The sequence below is a fragment of the Carex rostrata genome, chromosome 17 (assembly GCF_964058835.1).
Source record: "Carex rostrata chromosome 17, lpCarRost1.2, whole genome shotgun sequence".
Classification (NCBI taxonomy): Eukaryota; Viridiplantae; Streptophyta; class Magnoliopsida; order Poales; family Cyperaceae; genus Carex; species Carex rostrata.
Window position 1 is genome coordinate 1,538,154 of NC_135934.1, and position 18,299 is coordinate 1,556,452.

The 18,299-nt window shown below is 36.0% G+C and overlaps 1 protein-coding gene across 1 annotated transcript; it reads left to right on the top strand.

Annotated features, from left to right (window-relative positions):
- Nucleotides 1-3,279: 3,279 nt before the first annotated feature.
- On the top strand, nt 3,280-5,839 carry LOC144568647 (uncharacterized). The gene is made up of 3 exons (XM_078319020.1): nt 3,280-3,997; nt 4,090-5,423; nt 5,502-5,839. The coding sequence occupies exons 1-3, from the start codon at nt 3,280-3,282 to the stop codon at nt 5,727-5,729; spliced, it is 2,280 nt and encodes a 759-aa protein (XP_078175146.1). The 3' UTR covers nt 5,730-5,839.
- Nucleotides 5,840-18,299: the final 12,460 nt, after the last annotated feature.

The window sequence follows — 18,299 nt, forward strand, 5'->3', positions numbered from 1 at the left end:
ATCAATTGCTTTTTAATTTAAGAGTGCAAAGATCATAACTAAACGAAGTTGGCTCATTTGGCTCATTCTGATTATTCTCAATTAATTGCTTGACGGTACTCTGTCCGTCCGATGACCGCATACCGTTATTTACACCAATGCTTTAAATACTGATAAAAACCAAACAAAACATTCTTTGTTGTGGAACACCGAACCGATTTATTTTTAGGAAAGATGTATCAAACCCACTAGAGGTCACTAGACCAGACTATTTCCCCAGCCCAAATTTTGATGAAAATATTTCTAAATGTATTATTCAACAAATCCAATATAAGATATCGGATGGGCTCAATTAGGCCCGTACAATGGTAGCATGGAGCATCCAGCATTCCAGCGGAATCCTAGAAATCTCTCATCTCTAGCCCTGTTCTTTGCAACTTTTATATATATTATCTTTAGAAATTAAAAATTAATTTGTCACCATTACACCTTTTGTTTTTGGATATATGGATATGATATGAATATGATAGAACTATCTATTGGAAAGAGACCAATGGTTCTTACTTCTTCCGCTGATTTTTCATATTGACTAATAGTTGGCTGGTAATAGTAAAAATTAGGTGGCCTCTATCCAATGAGGGTCTCGGTGGAAGAGCGGAAAGGAAAAAATGAAATAGGCTGGCAGATTTAATTGAACCAATCAATAGTTCGGTCCTCATAGTTTTTGAATTTCCATGACAAGGACACGCTATAACTTGTACAAACTAATGAAAATTGAACCATTGTTTCTGTCTCTGTGATTATGATTACTTTAATGGAACAAAATCATTACTTCAGTTTTATGTATGGAATACCAAAAAATATTCCTAATTTTATTTTTTTAGTTATTAAAACTAAAAGAAATTGTGTTGTTTGTGTCTTCTTATAAACTCTTTTGGAGCGATTTATGACTAGTGTCTAAAATTGGACTTGGATTAAATTTCAATTGGGTTTTAAGGGATATGATTTTAACAACAAGGCTTTCATGCTCGTCGGCCTTGACAACAAAAGGAAGAAGAAAGCTTTCTCCACATTTGTTGGGCCTACCGGCTTTTGATAAATTTGCTGGCAATAGTTTAATGGGTTTTGTATTTACACAAATTGAACGGTCAAGATTGATGTCTCGTTATTTGATCTATAAAACCGACCAATTTATGTACTAAAATATGTATTTTAAACCACCAAATTGTGTCTATTACATTGAATATCTGTAGAATGTGGTACTGCTGCATTTTTATTCTTACTTTGCAAAAAACAGGTGAAATCAGAAAAGTTGTTGAATTTTGAAGCTTTACACGCGGGCTGCGTCACATCCGAAGCGGGCCGCATCAAACCCTGATGCGACCAAAGACGCGATCACTCATCACTCACGTGAGAGACAAATACACGCGGGCCGCGTCACACCCGATCTCGCCTGTTTAATTCGTGATTCGATTCGAGTTTGATTTGGATTTGATTCGAGTTTAATTTGATTCGAAATTAGTCCGAATTGAAACGAACCAAATCAGGTTCGCTTCGAAATTAATTCAAACCTAGCCTGGTTTGATCGAAATGGGTTCGCGAACTTTTATGATTCGAATCTCATAAAATCACTGGTCATTCATTTTACCCGATCAAATCAAAAAGACAAATTGGATTCGTATAAGAGTTAGAAAAGACAAATAAAACAAAATAAAATAATAAGATTTGTATATATAAATTAAATTTAGAAATAACCAAAGCTATATTAAAATCTACTACACCAGGGCTATCGATTCGTGCTTGATTAAAAGGATTGTTTGATTAAATAATTCCAAACCAGAACCATGTTAATTTTTGGACTAATCTCAACCATTCAAATACCAGTAGCACAAATCCCAAAGCTTGCTGAATATTTGGAGAGGATTCGAACTTAATCAAATTGGATTTATATTTGGGGTCCGTCGACCCACCCCTCCGTTTCTTCTCCCTCTCCTTCTCCCGTCCCCACAACAGGGCTCTCCCTCCCTCCATTTCTTTTTCTTTCTCCGGGGAGAAGGAAACCCCTTTTCCCAAACTTTGTGTGTTCCCATTGGCACTGCTTACTGATTTCTTTTTGCAGGGAGAGATTGATTGGGTTTTGTGTGAAAGCCTTTACTATCTTTCCTTGAACTAGGTGCATGGAGCCTTCTGTGACTGCCAGGTTGGTCCATCGTTTCATCATACACCGTAGTTTGTGATCCTTCCGTTGAGGAGGAGGGCGGCGGGCTTCGTTGGGTATGATAGTGAATTAGTTTGCCGTGAGCGGCAACGAGGGAGTTCTTGCGTCTTCAGTTCAACCATTTTCGAACCAAACCAAACCAATTCGAATTTGTATGATGAAACGATTTCGTTGCGTAGGTTTGGTTCGTTGCCAACCCTAATTGTACCTATTTAAATAAATATTAAATATTTTTTTTAAAAAATATAAATTTGATCTCCGAATACATTTTAAAGATTTATTTATTTATTTAGAATTACGTTAAAATAATTCATTAAAACAAGCCTCCTAAGACTTGATTTTCTGTAACTAGCCTCCACCGATCCCTAGGATCGGTGGAGAAAAAAAAATAAAAGCTACACCGGTCCCTAGGACCGGTGGAGACCCATTTGGCCCTGCCACACTCAGCTGCACGAAAAGCTACACAAATCAACCCTACACCGGTCCCTAGGACCGGTGGAGCCTCAAAACCATCTCTGCACCGATCCTGTGGATCGGTGGAGAACGTAGATATTTCAGGTGCGTCCCGCACCTTTCTTCTTCCCTCTTCTTCCCTCTTCTCCCTTCTTCACTTCTCTGCCGCCATTCTTCTTTCATTTTTTTTTTCATTATTTCGTTTTTTTTCAATAGAATAGAGGAGTTGCCATATGAATAGATCGCCACCACCATTGTATTCAGCATCGTCTCCTGATTATTATTGTGAGTTTTTTTTTACTCATATGTTTATATTTAGTGTTGTAAAATTAAAAAATATTTGGAGTTAATTTAGAGTTTGATTTAGTGTTTATGTTTTACTCATATGTTTATATTTTAGTTTTTTTTTACTCATATGTTTATATTTTGAATTTTTTTTACTTATATATTTATATTTAGTTTATTTTTTACTCATATGTTTATATTTATTGTTTTTCTGTACTCATATATTATGTAGTGTTTTTTTATATGTTTATATATTTAGTGTGTTTTTTTTACTCGTATGCTTATTTAGTATTTTTTTTTACTCATATGTTTATTAATTTAGTGTTTCATTTTTGTTTAGCAAAATGTCACTGCTATTGATCAATGTGTATTATGGTGGTAACCTCCAAAGCACTTCAACAGGTGTTGGTTATGACATAGGGGCTGCATTTACCTTTACTGTATCTGATTCTACCAGTTTTGCTATTATAAAACGACAAATATACGTTGGACTTGAATTGCTTCCGAGTCGAGTCAAATTGACAATCAGGGTACGTATGAACACAGCACCGCCCGGATCGTACCATTTCTCACTATTTCGGATAGAAAATGAGGAAACTTGGGATGTCATTAAACAAACTGCAGCTCAAGTGGCTGGATTTAAGGTTATAGAATTGGTAGCTGAGGCGCACCAGGCTAGAAACCAAACCAATTATGATCCGTGTCCAGATAGTTTGCCTGGAGGTAGTAACACACCGTCGGTTCAGACCGGCTTTGATCCTAACTCGGGCAGTGTACCTGTACCCACCTACACACCTCCGGTTCAGGCCGGTGACGGCTTTTGTGAGCAATCAGATGAAGACACAGAATCTGATAGACGTTCTTTTGATGATGATGATTCAGATGAAGAATGGAATGCAGATATGGATGAAGCAGAGGCTGAAATGAACGACCGAGAAATATTGAAGGATTGGCACAACTCAATCCCATTCCTCAATCGAGGACCTAAGCATCCATGTTCCTCATTCCACGATGAATTGCCAATGCCATACGCGGATCGTGCATTTTTTGCAAACCCCCCAGGTTAGATGAAAAATTTGCTGAAGGTCAAATGTTTGAATCCAAAGCCAAACTAATATCAGAACTTGCTAAATTTCACCTAACCAAAAACACAGAGTTAGATGTGCTAAACAGCAACAGAACAAAGTATAGAGTTAAATGTAAATCTTCTAAATGCAAATGGAAGCTGTATGCAATTGTAGTACCAACAGGTGCATGGACAATTTCCACCAACCCGTTTATCCATACATGTTTTGGCAGTGCTGAAAGGTTGGATAGTCATCAAATGACTTCTAGAGTAATTGCTGATATTATTAAACCGGCTTTGAAAGATGATCTGGAGTTAAGCATTAAAATGGTCAAGCATCTGGTTAAAGTTAAATTTGGGACAGTAGTGCCCTCGTATAACAAGTTGTGGAGAGGTAGAGAACTTGCAATTGCGGACTTGTTTGGGAGTTGGGAGAAGTCTTACGAGGTGCTGCCATCGTTTTTGGCTGCTATCAAAGCGTCTAATCCAGGTACACAGTACCTACTAGAAAGTGAACCATCAACCAAGTTTAATATCAATATTTTCAACCGGGTTGCATGGGCATTTGGGCCATGCATTGAGGCATGGCCTCATCTTCGACCCGTTATCAGTGTTGATGCTGGGTTCTTATCCGGAAGGTATAAGGGTAAACTTTTTATGGCTTGTGCTTACGATGCAGAGCAACAACTCTTGCCACTTGCATTTGCAATTTGTGAAAAAGAGTCTATAGAAAATTGGGGTTGGTTTATGAATTGGTTGCGTATGAATGTTGTCGGACCAGGAAAAATATGTGTCATCTCGGACCAGCATCTTGGTATACGAGGGGTGTTTGAGGCTCCTAATCTGGGATGGTGTGAGGAACAAGGTGAAGCTGTACACCGACTGTGTTCACAGCATATTTGTGAAAATATTTGGAAAAGATACCCTCAAAAGTGGATCAAAAAGGTATTCAAGAAATTTGTTGAGAAGAAAAAAATCTGGAGATTTGAAGAGGGGATGGATTTGATTAAGCAAAGAGATGCAGCTGTACATGACTACATTATGAAATTTGGTAAACGGCTCCGCAACTCTGATGCAGAGCCTTTGGCTCTGCATAAGTGGGCACAAGTGCATGATGGATTCCTCAATCGGTGGAGTATAATGACAAGTAATGGCTCTGAGGTACTAAACAGTGTATTTAGGATTGCCAGGCAACTACCTGTGTGTGCAATTGTTGATAAGACCTTTTATAAGTGCGTCGACTGGTTTGTAAATAGGCGGGAGACCGCGATTGGATGGGAGGCAATGGGATTGGATTTTTCAATGAACATTACACAAGTTTTACATCGTCGTAATGAGAAAGCAAGAAAACATGATGTAAGACCGATGTATTATGGCCATAACAACTATGAGGTTATTGATAAAGATGGACTTCTCGAGACAGTAAGTTATTTATATGAAAAATCTAATTATTTACTTTCACGTAATACATTTGATGTAAATAATTTTTTTTAATTGAAGGGTGTTCGGGGCGAAGTGAAGTACAATGTTACCTTCCCTCCGGAAGGAATGCCTATATGTTTGTGTCAGAGACCTCAATTAACAGGAATCCCATGTAACCATGTTCTTGCAGTTTGTTTCGTGAGGAGGCTAAATCCTAACGACTATGTTAGCCCATATTACAGCTTACAAAATTATATAAACACTTGGTCTGGTCGTTTCAATGGATTTGGAAATAAACGAGATTGACCATTGTATAATGACTCCATTATAAGGCCAGATCCGGATAAAGTAAATAAGGGTAGGAGAAAACACAAGCGAATTAAAATGGCTATGGACAAAATGGAGGCCCCTGCGAAGAGGCGTAATGCTTGACAACATAATCATTTGTAACAGTTGTACTCATTAATGTTTCTTATTTAGACATTTTTATTGTATTCCAAGAATTGGTTGTATCATTAGGAATGTATCTTATTTAGACATTTTTATTGTATTAATGTATCTTATTTAGACATTTTTATTACTTGTATCTTCCATAGCATATCCCTGGTATTGAGGCAGCAATATTTTTCTGCACACCTGAACTTTAAAGATTAATTCCCGCCAATTGGCTACACCAAATTTTGTGTTCTTTATACGAAAATTTCCCGTAATTCATGATCTATATGCATGTAAAACAGTTTTGTAAAACTCGGTCCAGAGCTATGTGAAATATGTGTTTTTGCACAGGAGAATCTGCTGGTATTGAGGCAGCAGCATTTTTCTGCACACCTGAACTTTAAAGATTAATTCCCGCCAATTGGCTACACCAAATTTTGTGTTCTTTATATGAAAATTTTCCGTAAGTCATGATCTATATGCATGTAAAACAGTTTTGTAAAACTCGGTCCAGAGCTATGTGAAATATGTGTTTTTGCACAGGAGAATCTGCTGGTATTGAGGCAGCAGCTACAAACAAGCATAATTTGAACAACACATTTAGTCATACTACAAACATTCAAATAAGCATAATTTAAATGATAATTAAAGTTAGTCTAATTAAAGTTACAATAGTCCATTAAATATAAATTTAAAGCCAATCTAACATTAACCTTACATTAATGGATCCAATCTAATTACTCTTCATGTACCTCTGCAAAAAAAAATTAAAAATGTATCATGCATTATGCAATAAATGATGGATCCAATCAAAAAATTAAAATGTATCATGTTTAATAGAGACACTTACTCAGTCGAAACATGTTAATTCCTTCGTCGGCGCACACGCGGTGGTCCAAGGGCACCAGTCCCGGGAGTGTACGGGTCAGTAGGCTGCCTTGTACGGTCTCCAACAGGTGGATCCCAGTAGGAAGGAACATAATCTGCTATAAGATTTCCTGGATCTGCAGTGGAAGGAGCATAATTTGAAGTGGATGGAGCATAGCCTGAAGTGGATGGTCCCATCATACTAATGCCTCCCGCTAGTTCATCGATCATGAACTGAGAAATCTGTCCATGCTGTGTGCCGCTCATGAAATTGTCCCACGTCGAGGGAGGCTCTGGAGCTGAAGGGCGATGGTAATGCTGATCAGGGATATCATCATTCAAATTGATCATGTCCAAGTCCGTAGGGATCCCAGCACTTTCGAGTATGCCTCGGAAGATGTGAATCTGATCAATATCCTCCATAATGGCATGAGCATTCTTGAGCATCAGCTTGCCATATGCCATTTGTCCCGGGATCTTCACCATATCTATTGCCTGCATAGTGAATTGTATCTCTCGAGAAATCTGCATAACACATTTCGAACTGTGACATATTGCACATTATTATTGAAAAATCTAATTTGATTGAAAAATGTACGAACCACACGAGAATGCCTATGACCATGAGGAACATACGCCATTGTTGCAACATCTTCTGTCCGCGGGGGAGGCTGACGTCGTAGAGCTTCCGGATTGTTATCTGATAGATACACCGATCTCATACCACGCGCGTTGAACCAATGCATGTACATATGATGCCTCCCCATGTCATATGGTCTCCGCTCTCTAATTAGTATTGCAGGCTTCTCGATGAACTCACTATGAGTAATCTTCCAACAACCATTCCTTGTTGCGTTGCCATCGTGATGCCACGCCTCTCTTAAATAACTGATCTCATCAAATGGTAGAGGAGGAGGAGGCGGGATCTCTTGGTACCTACCAAACTGGCGCATGACCCTATCCGTATGCTGATACTCTACCATCCAGAAATGGATCACGTAACCGCAGCTCATCCAATACCTCTTTTGTCCTCGAACATGTCTAGGTAACTGATCATAGTAATCAACGTATGGTCTCCAGTTAACTGTCTCATCAGCTAGTCTGTCGAAGCTATCTCTATATGTGGCTGTACCACCTGTCAAAAAAAAAATTTTAAAAACAATTATAAATCTATCGAATTCATCTCGAATTATAAATCTTTATACCTAAGTGAGGGTTGTGTTTCCACAAATGTCGAGTGGTCCACTTCACACCGAAAGCATTTCTCGTATCCTCATCTGCACCACCGAAGGGAGGTGGCTCTTCCCGGGGATTAGGCCGACCAATAGTAAATCGAGTCCATGACCAAATCTGTAACAACAACATCGGACCCGCTATCGTGTCTACTCCTGCAAGGCAAGCACGTGACAACTCTCGATAGAGATGTGCGAGTACGGCACCTCCCCAATTGTATTCTTGTGGAGTCTCTAGATCATTAATGAATTGCAAGTACATCGCAGGGACTCCATCCGTACTAGAATCCGGAAACATAACTGACCCGAATAAATCCATACAAAAACCTCGGGTGTACTGTGCAGCTCTCTCATTACTGTCCCACTCTTGTAAGGGTTCACTAAATTTGGCCCGCACCCATTTCAGTCTAATCGAATAAGCAGAGACGGACAATCGTTCTTTCGATGTGTTAGGATTATAAATCCTATATTTATATGGCATTGTCTCAATTAGGTTATTGTAAAAAAGAGCCGGATCAGCCCCTAGATCATACTCTAAGTATGGGTTCCAATCAGTATCGCTGGTGCCAGTAATCGGGTCACCTGCAAATTAAAAGAATTATACAATCAACAATTCACCTTAAAAAAATAGTTATTTAAATTAACCGATAAACAACTTTAATTAGTTAATTACCCTTAATTGGTAAGCCCCATAGACATGCAACATCTTCCAACGTCACTGTCATCTCACCAACAGGTAGATAAAATGTATTGGTCTCCGGCCTCCACCTCTCAACCAGAGCACTAATCAAATGCGGATCAATCTTGCAATCATTAAGGCGAGCAATTTGATACAACCCTAATCTCTTCAGAGCATCTTCCATCCGACTGTTGTAAGTAATACGAGTCTTATGTGAATTTATCTGGTTCAATGAAGAGGAAGGCTACCAAAAAGAAATAAAACATTATAAACCCTTCAAATACTTCATATAATATTTATTTGCAACAAATAATTAATAGATATAATCAAAATTACCATATCACGAACTTTTCATGCTCTGTGGTTCTGTGGTGCTAATTTCAACAGCTCCGGATAATTCATATTATCCATTGACTCTGTTAGAAAATTTGATAAACAATATTTTTGCAACTAATGAGAGTCATCACACATAATTATATAAACAAACATTTTTTTCAAGCATATGGCTACAATAATCAAAATTTATGTAAACAACATATCATCTAATTTTGATTTTAATAATAAACTTCATGAGTATTACTAATTTTATACATTATAATTTTATCTAATTTTAAACTTCATGAATATTACTAATTTTACACATTTATAATTTTATACAAATTATAATACATATTACTAAAAAGTTACATTATACTACATGAATACTTAATTACACAAATTTATTCTACATAAATACTAAATTACACTAAATTAACACTACATTAGCACTACATTACAATAAATTAAAATCAAATAAACGCTAAATTAATACTACATTAGCTTAAATTACACTAAATTAAAATTAACACTAAATATACTCCAAATTAACACTAAATTACACCAAATACTAATTTCACACTACATTTCACAAAAACAATCTAAAAATACTAAACAAACTAAATTAAATTAGTTATTTATTTTAATTCGGCTAAAATAAAAAAAATAAAAATGAGGAATTTTTATCTTATCAAAATCGTAGATCTGAAGAGTTTCTAATTCTCTTCGACGATCTGAACATTTTGAAACAATTGGATGGAGAAATGGTTGAGTATATTGAAAGAATAAAAAAAAAAAATTAGAAAAACTTACCGTTTGGAGAAGAAGCCTCGGACGGGGGAGAAGAAGGAGAAATGGGTGAGCTGCGGGACTGATTTTGAGAACAAAGCTCCACCGATCCTAGGGATCGGTGTAGAGCTCGCTGGGATCTTCTGTGGCCGAGTATTGCGCTGGAGGAAAAGTGAGCTACACCGGTCCCTAGGACCGGTGTAGTTTTGATTTTTTTTGCTCCACCGATCCTAGGGATCGGTGGAGGCTAGTTACAGAAAATCAAGTCTTGAGAGGCTTGTTTGAATGAATTATTTTAACGTAATTCTAAATAAAAAAAAAATCCATTTTAAACATGGAGATTAGATTGAGCCATTTAGATTGACTATTTGTTTTGAAAACAAAAGAAAAATATAAAACATAATTGAAACACTAAATTAATGGGACATTTGTGTCCTCCTCTGTGTATAAGCAAGCATAATAATTTTTTAATATGTATTCCCGAAGAAAATTTTATATACTAACCTTCAATTAATAGAATTAATGTCAAGTGAACTTTAGTCCAAGCTGGAATAAATTTTTTATTTAAGTACTAATGAAATTTTATAAAACTTAATTTTAGTTCTTAGATATCAATATTGTTTTAAGAGAAAAAAATGTATTTGACCTTCTTAAACAGTTCAACTAAAGCATTCTTTTTGTCTACACGAAATATAAAGACAAATACAATAATTAACAATGCAATGACTAAAACCAGACACGTGTCCATTAATACCTCGATTGGATGGAAAGTAGAGGAAGGGAGGGAATGGAAAGAAAAGAAAACTTTTCATCGAATCATGTTTGGTTGACAAAATTATGTCGGAGATGAAGGATTAGGGGTGTCAATGATACCCTTTTAGCCGTTTACCCGATCTCTACCATATTCGATAACACTAGTAAAAAAAACCCCTTCACTGACTGTTAAAATATCCCTACACTGACTGTTATAGCGGCGTCAGTAAAGCCGGCGCTAGTGAAAGTTACCTTTCACGGACGGGTAAAAACCAGTCAGTGTATATTCTCAACATTGACGGTTTTGAAAAACTGTCAGTGTTGGTGCTCAACAATGACTGTTTTTAAAGCATCAGTGTTGAGCACCAACATTGACTGTTTTTAAAAACGGTCGGTGTTGGCATGGTTCTGTTTGATTCTGGGCTAGCCTCCATATTTTTGCTAGCCATATATTACCATTCAACATTTATTGACATTAAAAAATTAATATGCCACAATCACAAACAAAAGACACCAAACAAGTTAATTCCCATTAAAAATTATCCAAATTACATGCCATATATCCACAAAACACATAAAAGACACCAAATTATCCAAGTTAATTGCCATCAAAATCTATTTACTTGACTTAAATAAAAAATGCTTCTCTTTCTTGCAACCTATAACTAATATAAAGGATAGTACGTACCACCCGAGAAGAGATGACATTCAATTGACGAGGCCTATTCAACGCAATCAACCTCACATTGCCACTTCACCTAGTACAACCTACGGATAGCAATTAGTGAAAATTAGAATTTGTGCCATTAAATTTAATATCACAATGATAAAGTGTATGACCTCATGTGAGCATATATCTATATAGCAATCCTACAAAATTTTCAGATAAAAAAAATTCCCATCCAAAATAAGTGAGGGGCTGATTAATTCACTTACTATCAACAATGACTGAAAGTGTTGCTTTGATGACAATCTTCAAAAAGTTATAAATGAAAAGCAAGAGCAACTGATCTTATACAACACGGTTCAAAAAACATATAAATTATGTAGATCTTGCAACATAAAATATGATGATCAGTTCAGAACCTTGCTTAAACTTCAGATTGTTAAATAGTATCATAGAAGAAAAATAAAGGTAACCTATGGCACCACAAACTTGTTGTCATAGGTATACTCCTTTTAAGGAAATGATTGTACTAGATTGGTCATGTCAGTAGGAATAGAATACCATTGTATTAATATTACATGATCCTATAATGAAGACTCGTGTAAAAGAGGCATACATGGTGTTTCTTGTTTTTTTATAAAGGTGCATATTGAACAAAATCAACCTAGATATAACAAGTACACTGAGAGGTACACTCCCGTGCAGTATTTTGCTTAAGGAAAAAAAGAATGTATTACCTCCACGTCAGTTCGTAGATAGAGGGATATTGGATTATCAACGAGCAACAACTTATCGAGTGTCACTTCTTGCTTAGAGCTATCAAATCGATCTTCATAGAATAAAAGTTGCTTTGTCTCAGGATCAATGGCATCACTATCTCGTGACTTGGATCGGTGGGTCAGAGGCATTGGCTTGGATCGCTTGACAAACATAGTCATGACTGTGTCCGGATCCTTCTTCCTCCTTTCCTTGTGAGCCTGGAGCGCCTCTGTAAGGTTCATGTTGCTTATTGTGTCGCCTGTTATGAGAATAAAGTCCCCTCTTATCTTCACAAAAGTAAATGAATATGTTATATCAAAGTTATGTGAGGGCATTTGTCCATCATTAACTATTTTTGGGCATCTCATTGGACTACTTTTAATTCATTTAACAAAACTTAATAGGTTGATTTAGTTTGTTAAATACAGGTCAGTATGGGCTGCCCGTTACATGCCATTGAAACTCATGAGTGTCTTTTCACTACGTATACCCACTTTGTAACCAAAGCTACGATAATAGTGGATAGCTGGACATCATTCCCTATTCTACTGAAATCCATTCCTTATTTTTTTATCTGCTCAAGGTCATTTCTGGACATCCAGATAAATCAACATGCAAATAATTACAGAACAAAACATACAACAAATAGAATCTCCAATGACAAAAACAACACGTACAAATCAGTTATTTTTCTGAAAAAGTTGTAAACGAAGAAAATTCTAGGCACGTACCACATTTTTTCCCTCGATGAAACGCAGGGCATTGTAGCACTAATAGAGAAGTTGGATTCAATGGTGGTGATGGAGAAGCTGGCACGACTCTGGCCCCAGTGTGACTTGCTTATGTACTCCTTCACCTGCTCAGCATGTGAACAACAAAAGAAGATATAGATTGTGCTTTCCTGAAACTGTCTGCAAATCAGGCCTAAAAACACATGAAGACCCAAAAATAAACCAATACCTTTTACAAACAAAAACTAGACATTATAATGGATATTTAGAAACAAACCTCATGTCATTTGGATTTTCTGAAATTTATTACAACATTTCAAAGTTCTAACTCTAAAAGGTAAAAAATACTGGTAAATAACCTTGCTGTCCCAGAATATGCCCTTTATAAAATTACAAAGAGGAGGGTTCAAATGCCTCCATTTTTGGTGCCTCCACCATGCCTCCATTTTTTAAAACTTTAATAACTCAAAATTTAAAACTTAAAAGTTAAAATAAAACCGTTAGATATGATCTATATTATTTTCTCTATGTGCTCATAAAAAATTATCACATTTCAATTTTATTTTTATGTGAATCAATAAGTTCAAAAATCAACATCTAGAAATTATCCACATTAGTACGTTTTTTACAAGCTCTTGATGACTACCCAAATAAAATTGAAATGTCATAATTTTTTACACGTGCATAGATAAAATGATGTAGATCATATCCAACGGTTTTATTTTGACTTTTAAGGTTTAAATTTTGAATTATTAGAGTTACAAAAAATGGAGGCATGGTGGAGGCCGGGGCTATAAATGAGCTGGCTCGGGTCGAGCTGGGCCTTAGCTCAGCTCGTTTATTTTGGCCCAAGCCTGCACCAAGCGAGCTGGACCTAGGTCACCCGAGCCAAAACCCCTGGCTCAACTTGTGGCAAGCCAGCCCGAGCTAGCTGGCGAGCTGGCTCGTTGGGCTTTATTGGATTGTTATTATACAAATTCAAAAATAAAAAAAATAAGAAATCCCATTCAAAAAATTTAAGAAATTGTCAAGCAGGCACATCTTCAAGCAACTAAAGCCATATCCTTTATCCCCAAACCGAAAATACATCAATTTTGCATAATTGTGCCTTTAAAAATGGGATTGGACTTAAAATTATATGAGACTAAACCCTAAATTCACTGTAGCTTAACGAGTTGAGCTGGCCTGGTCCGAGCTGACCCCTGGCTCAGCTCGTTTATTTTGGCCTGAGCCTGAGCCTGAGCCGAGCTGGCTCGTTAACAGCTCGGTCCACTACCGAGCGAGCTGTTAGCGAGTGAGCTAGAGGCGAGCCACGAGCGAGCCACGAGCCGCGAGCTTTTTTGACAGCCTTAGTGGAGGCACAAAAAATGGAGGCATTTGAACCCTCCTCAATTACAAATTAAAAATAGATTTAGGTCTTCTAATTTTTTATAAGGCGGGTATGGGTAAGATTTTTCTTTCGTTAGCTTATTGGGTATGGGTAAGGATTTTTTTTCGTTAGCTAAACGGGTAAGGGTACGGGTAAAGGTTATTTCGTACCCATTAACCTATAGGGTAATTATATAAAATATAATAATATGATAATCTTTGAGCAATAATTAGTGATTACTTTTGTTATTTAATGTATTGTTTTTGTTGTAAGAAAAATATTAAACATATTATTTTTATTTGTATGTCTTGTTCTTTAATTAAATAATTAAATTTGTCGGAAGATATATTTTTGTTTTTCAATTCTCTTGTTTTATAAAAAATACAATTTAGTTGAAATTGATTGCATATTTATTTTTATTTTTTTATTCGTAATATTATTGCATATGTGAAAAATAAATGACTTTTGATGTTCTATTTGTAAAATATAATAAAGTAACTATTATAGTAGTATTATTTGTTATTCACCCGCTACCGTTTTGTTACCCGATAATTTTAACGGGTAAGGGTAGGGTAGAGTAAGGTCAAATCTTAATGGGTAAGGGTAGGGTATGGGTAAGAAAATGCTTCCACCCTACCCATATCGTATCCATTGACACCCCTATGAAAGGTACAGGAGGTGAAATGTTTAACCTTGTATCATTGTAATCAATAGAATCAGTTTTCCTTTCAAATTGGAGTGTAATGAATGAAAATAAATTTTGTTAGAAATATGTTTAGAAAAAATAACACAAATGACTAACCATATGTCTTACCTATGTAATTCTCATACAAGTTTTTTCTTACAATCTTACAACAACCATCAAGTTTCTCATTAATCTTCTAAATTTTAATCAACTAAACAAGAAATAAGATGGAAAGGAAAAAAAAATTTATTTTCCTTCATAATTAATCATCCAAACACAAAGAAATTAAATACGTTAATCTTTCTTTCTATTCCATTCCATCCCCTTCTATTCTTCACGTCCTCTTCCTTTCTTTACTCTCCATCCAAACAATGTGTAAAATGTGAAAGTGAAACTAACAGGTTTTAAGTTTCTCTTCAAGCAATGACTAATTTAAGGGGGAAGCACCTGCCACCTGGACATTCATCAGTGATTTTCCTAAGCATTTTCTTACTGCCAGGTGGCATGGTATCCCAACGCAGCAAAACAACGTACACAAGCTTGTGATAGTGATACTACACCTGCAAAAGACAAAAAAACCCCTGGCCTAATTAATTTGATTAGATCGAACACTTTCTCCAGTACTTATAAAAACACTTTCTCAGATTATACAAAAACTAGAAAAAACACTTCTCTTCCCCATCTTTTCTAACTTTGTCCAGTGTTATGTTAAAATGGACATGGTACTACGTACTACCGTCTACCGCTTTGCTTTGTCCGATTATGGCTCGTTATATTCTGATGATAGCAAAACTTTGCATTATCAGCCGAACCTGCTCACTTTAATCATTTATAGTTGGTTTAGTCACAATCATTTGTTTTCAAATCCAAATTAAATCTCTGTTACATATATAACTTGCATAGAAATGACCCAATTAATTACAAGTCACTGATGTCAGTAGGTCCCATTACAAATTCACAGTTCCAATTATACAAATTATATATCAGTGGAGTGGTGGACCCATCTGTCGGTGACTCATAACCGGTACAGTTTCACAGAAAAAGCAATAGAAAATTCAGATTCTTTGTTTTGGTCACATGGGACGATGGGAGCACTTGCAAAGCATGTTTTTGACTTCTGTTCTGAGTGTCCCCCTCGAAGCTAGATCAAAAGTCAACAGTCGATTCCTTTCTCTCTGTATATATATAGGTAACTTCAAATCCAAAAACTCACGAATTTTCAAATCCAGAACCAATTCTCTCTCTCTCTCTCCGACATGTCTGCGAATTCTCAAGAGGAAAATAAGAAAGTCAAGGTGACATTCATAGAGTTAGAGACTATATTTGTAGAAACGGATGCAGCAAATTTTATGTTGGTTGTGCAAAAATTAACTGGGAAGGAACCATCTCCATCAGAGGCCAACAAAGAAAATGCAATGCCAATAAAGCCACAATCAAGACAATCTGAGGAGGAGGTTTGTATTAATGCAAATGGAGGTTTTATGCTTGAAGCACCAGGTGCAAAAGATGAAGTTGATGAGGTGGTTGCTTGGATGTCAGAGTTAGAGCCGCATTTGGATGAGTTGTATGATATAATGAACCAATGATCGACGTGTGTGCAAACTTTTTGAACGAGTAATTGGAGGTGGATATAGGAGTTTAATTGATATTTCTATTTTGGTAGGTACTAGTTCCACTATATCATCACGACTAATCTATGTATGAGTAATTTGTAAAAAGAAAAAAAAAATATTATTATGGTACAAGAATCAATCAGAGTGATCAAGACAACACTATCTGTATAAGAGATTGTAGGTTTAAAATCCAAATGAGATATTATTACTTAAAAAAATTATTATTATGGTTTAGATTATTTTCTTAATTTTATGTAAATAATCAAAGAAAGCTTTTAAAATAAAGAAATAACTTGGCATAAAATAAATTTAACGAATGATTGATATTAACTTCTAATATTTAAATTTTGGGATCGAATCTCCTGCCCCCAGAGTCACTGTTAGTGGGCCCCACCCACCCCAAACCCTAAACCCGGCCCCACCCACCCTAAACCCGACTCCACCCCACAGTGACTGAGGGGGCAGGAAAATCCTGCACCCCGGGGGGCAGGTGATCTGCTCCCTTAAATTCTAGTTCCGCCCTCCTGACAAGCTTGGGCCTTTTTTCGGGAAATAAATCTGCTACGATCCTAAGGGGATTGTAGGGTCCTAAAATTCTAAATCCAACCTTTCATTTGTTTTGAAATTCGTGCATAAAAAATAACTTTTATGTAGATTCGTATAACTCAAAAAATGAAATATTCGATTTGAAATTTTAGGACCCTACAATCCCCTAGAATCATAGCAGATTTATTTCCCTTTTTTCGGATTTCACCTCATCATTAATTATGCTTTTCATACCGCTATTCAGTGTTACTTGTACCAGTATTCTCTCCTAGGCTCCTAGCTACTTTTCAATTTTCTACATCCAAGTCACTCGGTCATATCACATATCATTGATGAACATTGAAAACATTATGCATTTGGAATATATAGTACTGAATTAAAATTGTCCTTGGAATTTTGACAGCTGTACATGTTCTTCTTGATATTTATTAAACCAGCTGGATTGACATCTTGACTTCTTTAAAGCATGCGATGGATTTCTTTTAATTACTAGTTTACAACGTTTGTCAAAGGAAATCTCAGATGTCTCTTTCGTTAATACTTAATAGTAATACACTTGTACACAGGAGACAGCATCTACTGAGCATGAGGGATGTGGATAGTCAAATTTAAAAATCTTGACTTACAATTATTTTATCTATCTAGGTCAACCAATTGCAATAGTTTATTGTTATTTGGTATATATATAGAGATGGGCTATGGTGCATTGCAATGCATGGAGGGGTTTGTGTATTGAATCATAAATCTAAAATTCAAAATCCAAATGGCCGATCCAAACCGTTCATCTTGTTCTCCATATTAATATATGCTTGGAGACCAAATTTTACATTTTTCTGAATTTTTTTTACTATTTATTAAGTATTTTACAAATTTGTTGATCCAACGGTGGCTTAACAAAACAGTAAAATCAGCAAAATACTTAATAAATAATAAAAAAATTCAGAAAAATGTAAAATTTGGTCTCCAAGTCCATATTAATATGGAGAACAAGATGAACGGTTTGGATCGGTCATTTGAATTTTGAATTTTATATTTATGGTCCAATGCACAAACCCCTTCATGCATTGCAATGCACCATAGCCCATCTCTCTCTCTTTTTTTTTTTTTTTTTGAAATATTGGCAGTAGCTGCCAATATAATATATTGAATGTAAAAGTAGTGTTACATCAGTGCAAAAGCAAATAAAATAAAATAAACATCACACAGTTACCTCAAGGATTAGTTCCCAAGGATTAGTTCCCTGATGTTGGTACATCCCTTTGCTTACCTACCTCCCATCATATTACATCAATCAAAGTCAAAACCGTTGTAAGCAATACCAGTACATCTCCTACATTATTGAAATTAAAAGAACTGGTGAAGGAAATAAATAAACTAAAAACAGCAATACATCAACTCAGAGTGAATTGATGTAATTTATTTGGAAGAGCATCTTT

Coding starts and splice junctions, on each gene's coding strand:
- LOC144568647 (XM_078319020.1), top strand. CDS start 3,280: ATGTCACTGCTATTGATCAATGTGTATTATGGTGGTAACCTCCAAAGC. Junction 3,998..4,089: donor ATTTTTTGCAAACCCCCCAG/GTTAGATGAAAA, acceptor CCAAAAACACAG/AGTTAGATGTGCTAAACAGC. Junction 5,424..5,501: donor AAGATGGACTTCTCGAGACA/GTAAGTTATTTA, acceptor TTTTAATTGAAG/GGTGTTCGGGGCGAAGTGAA.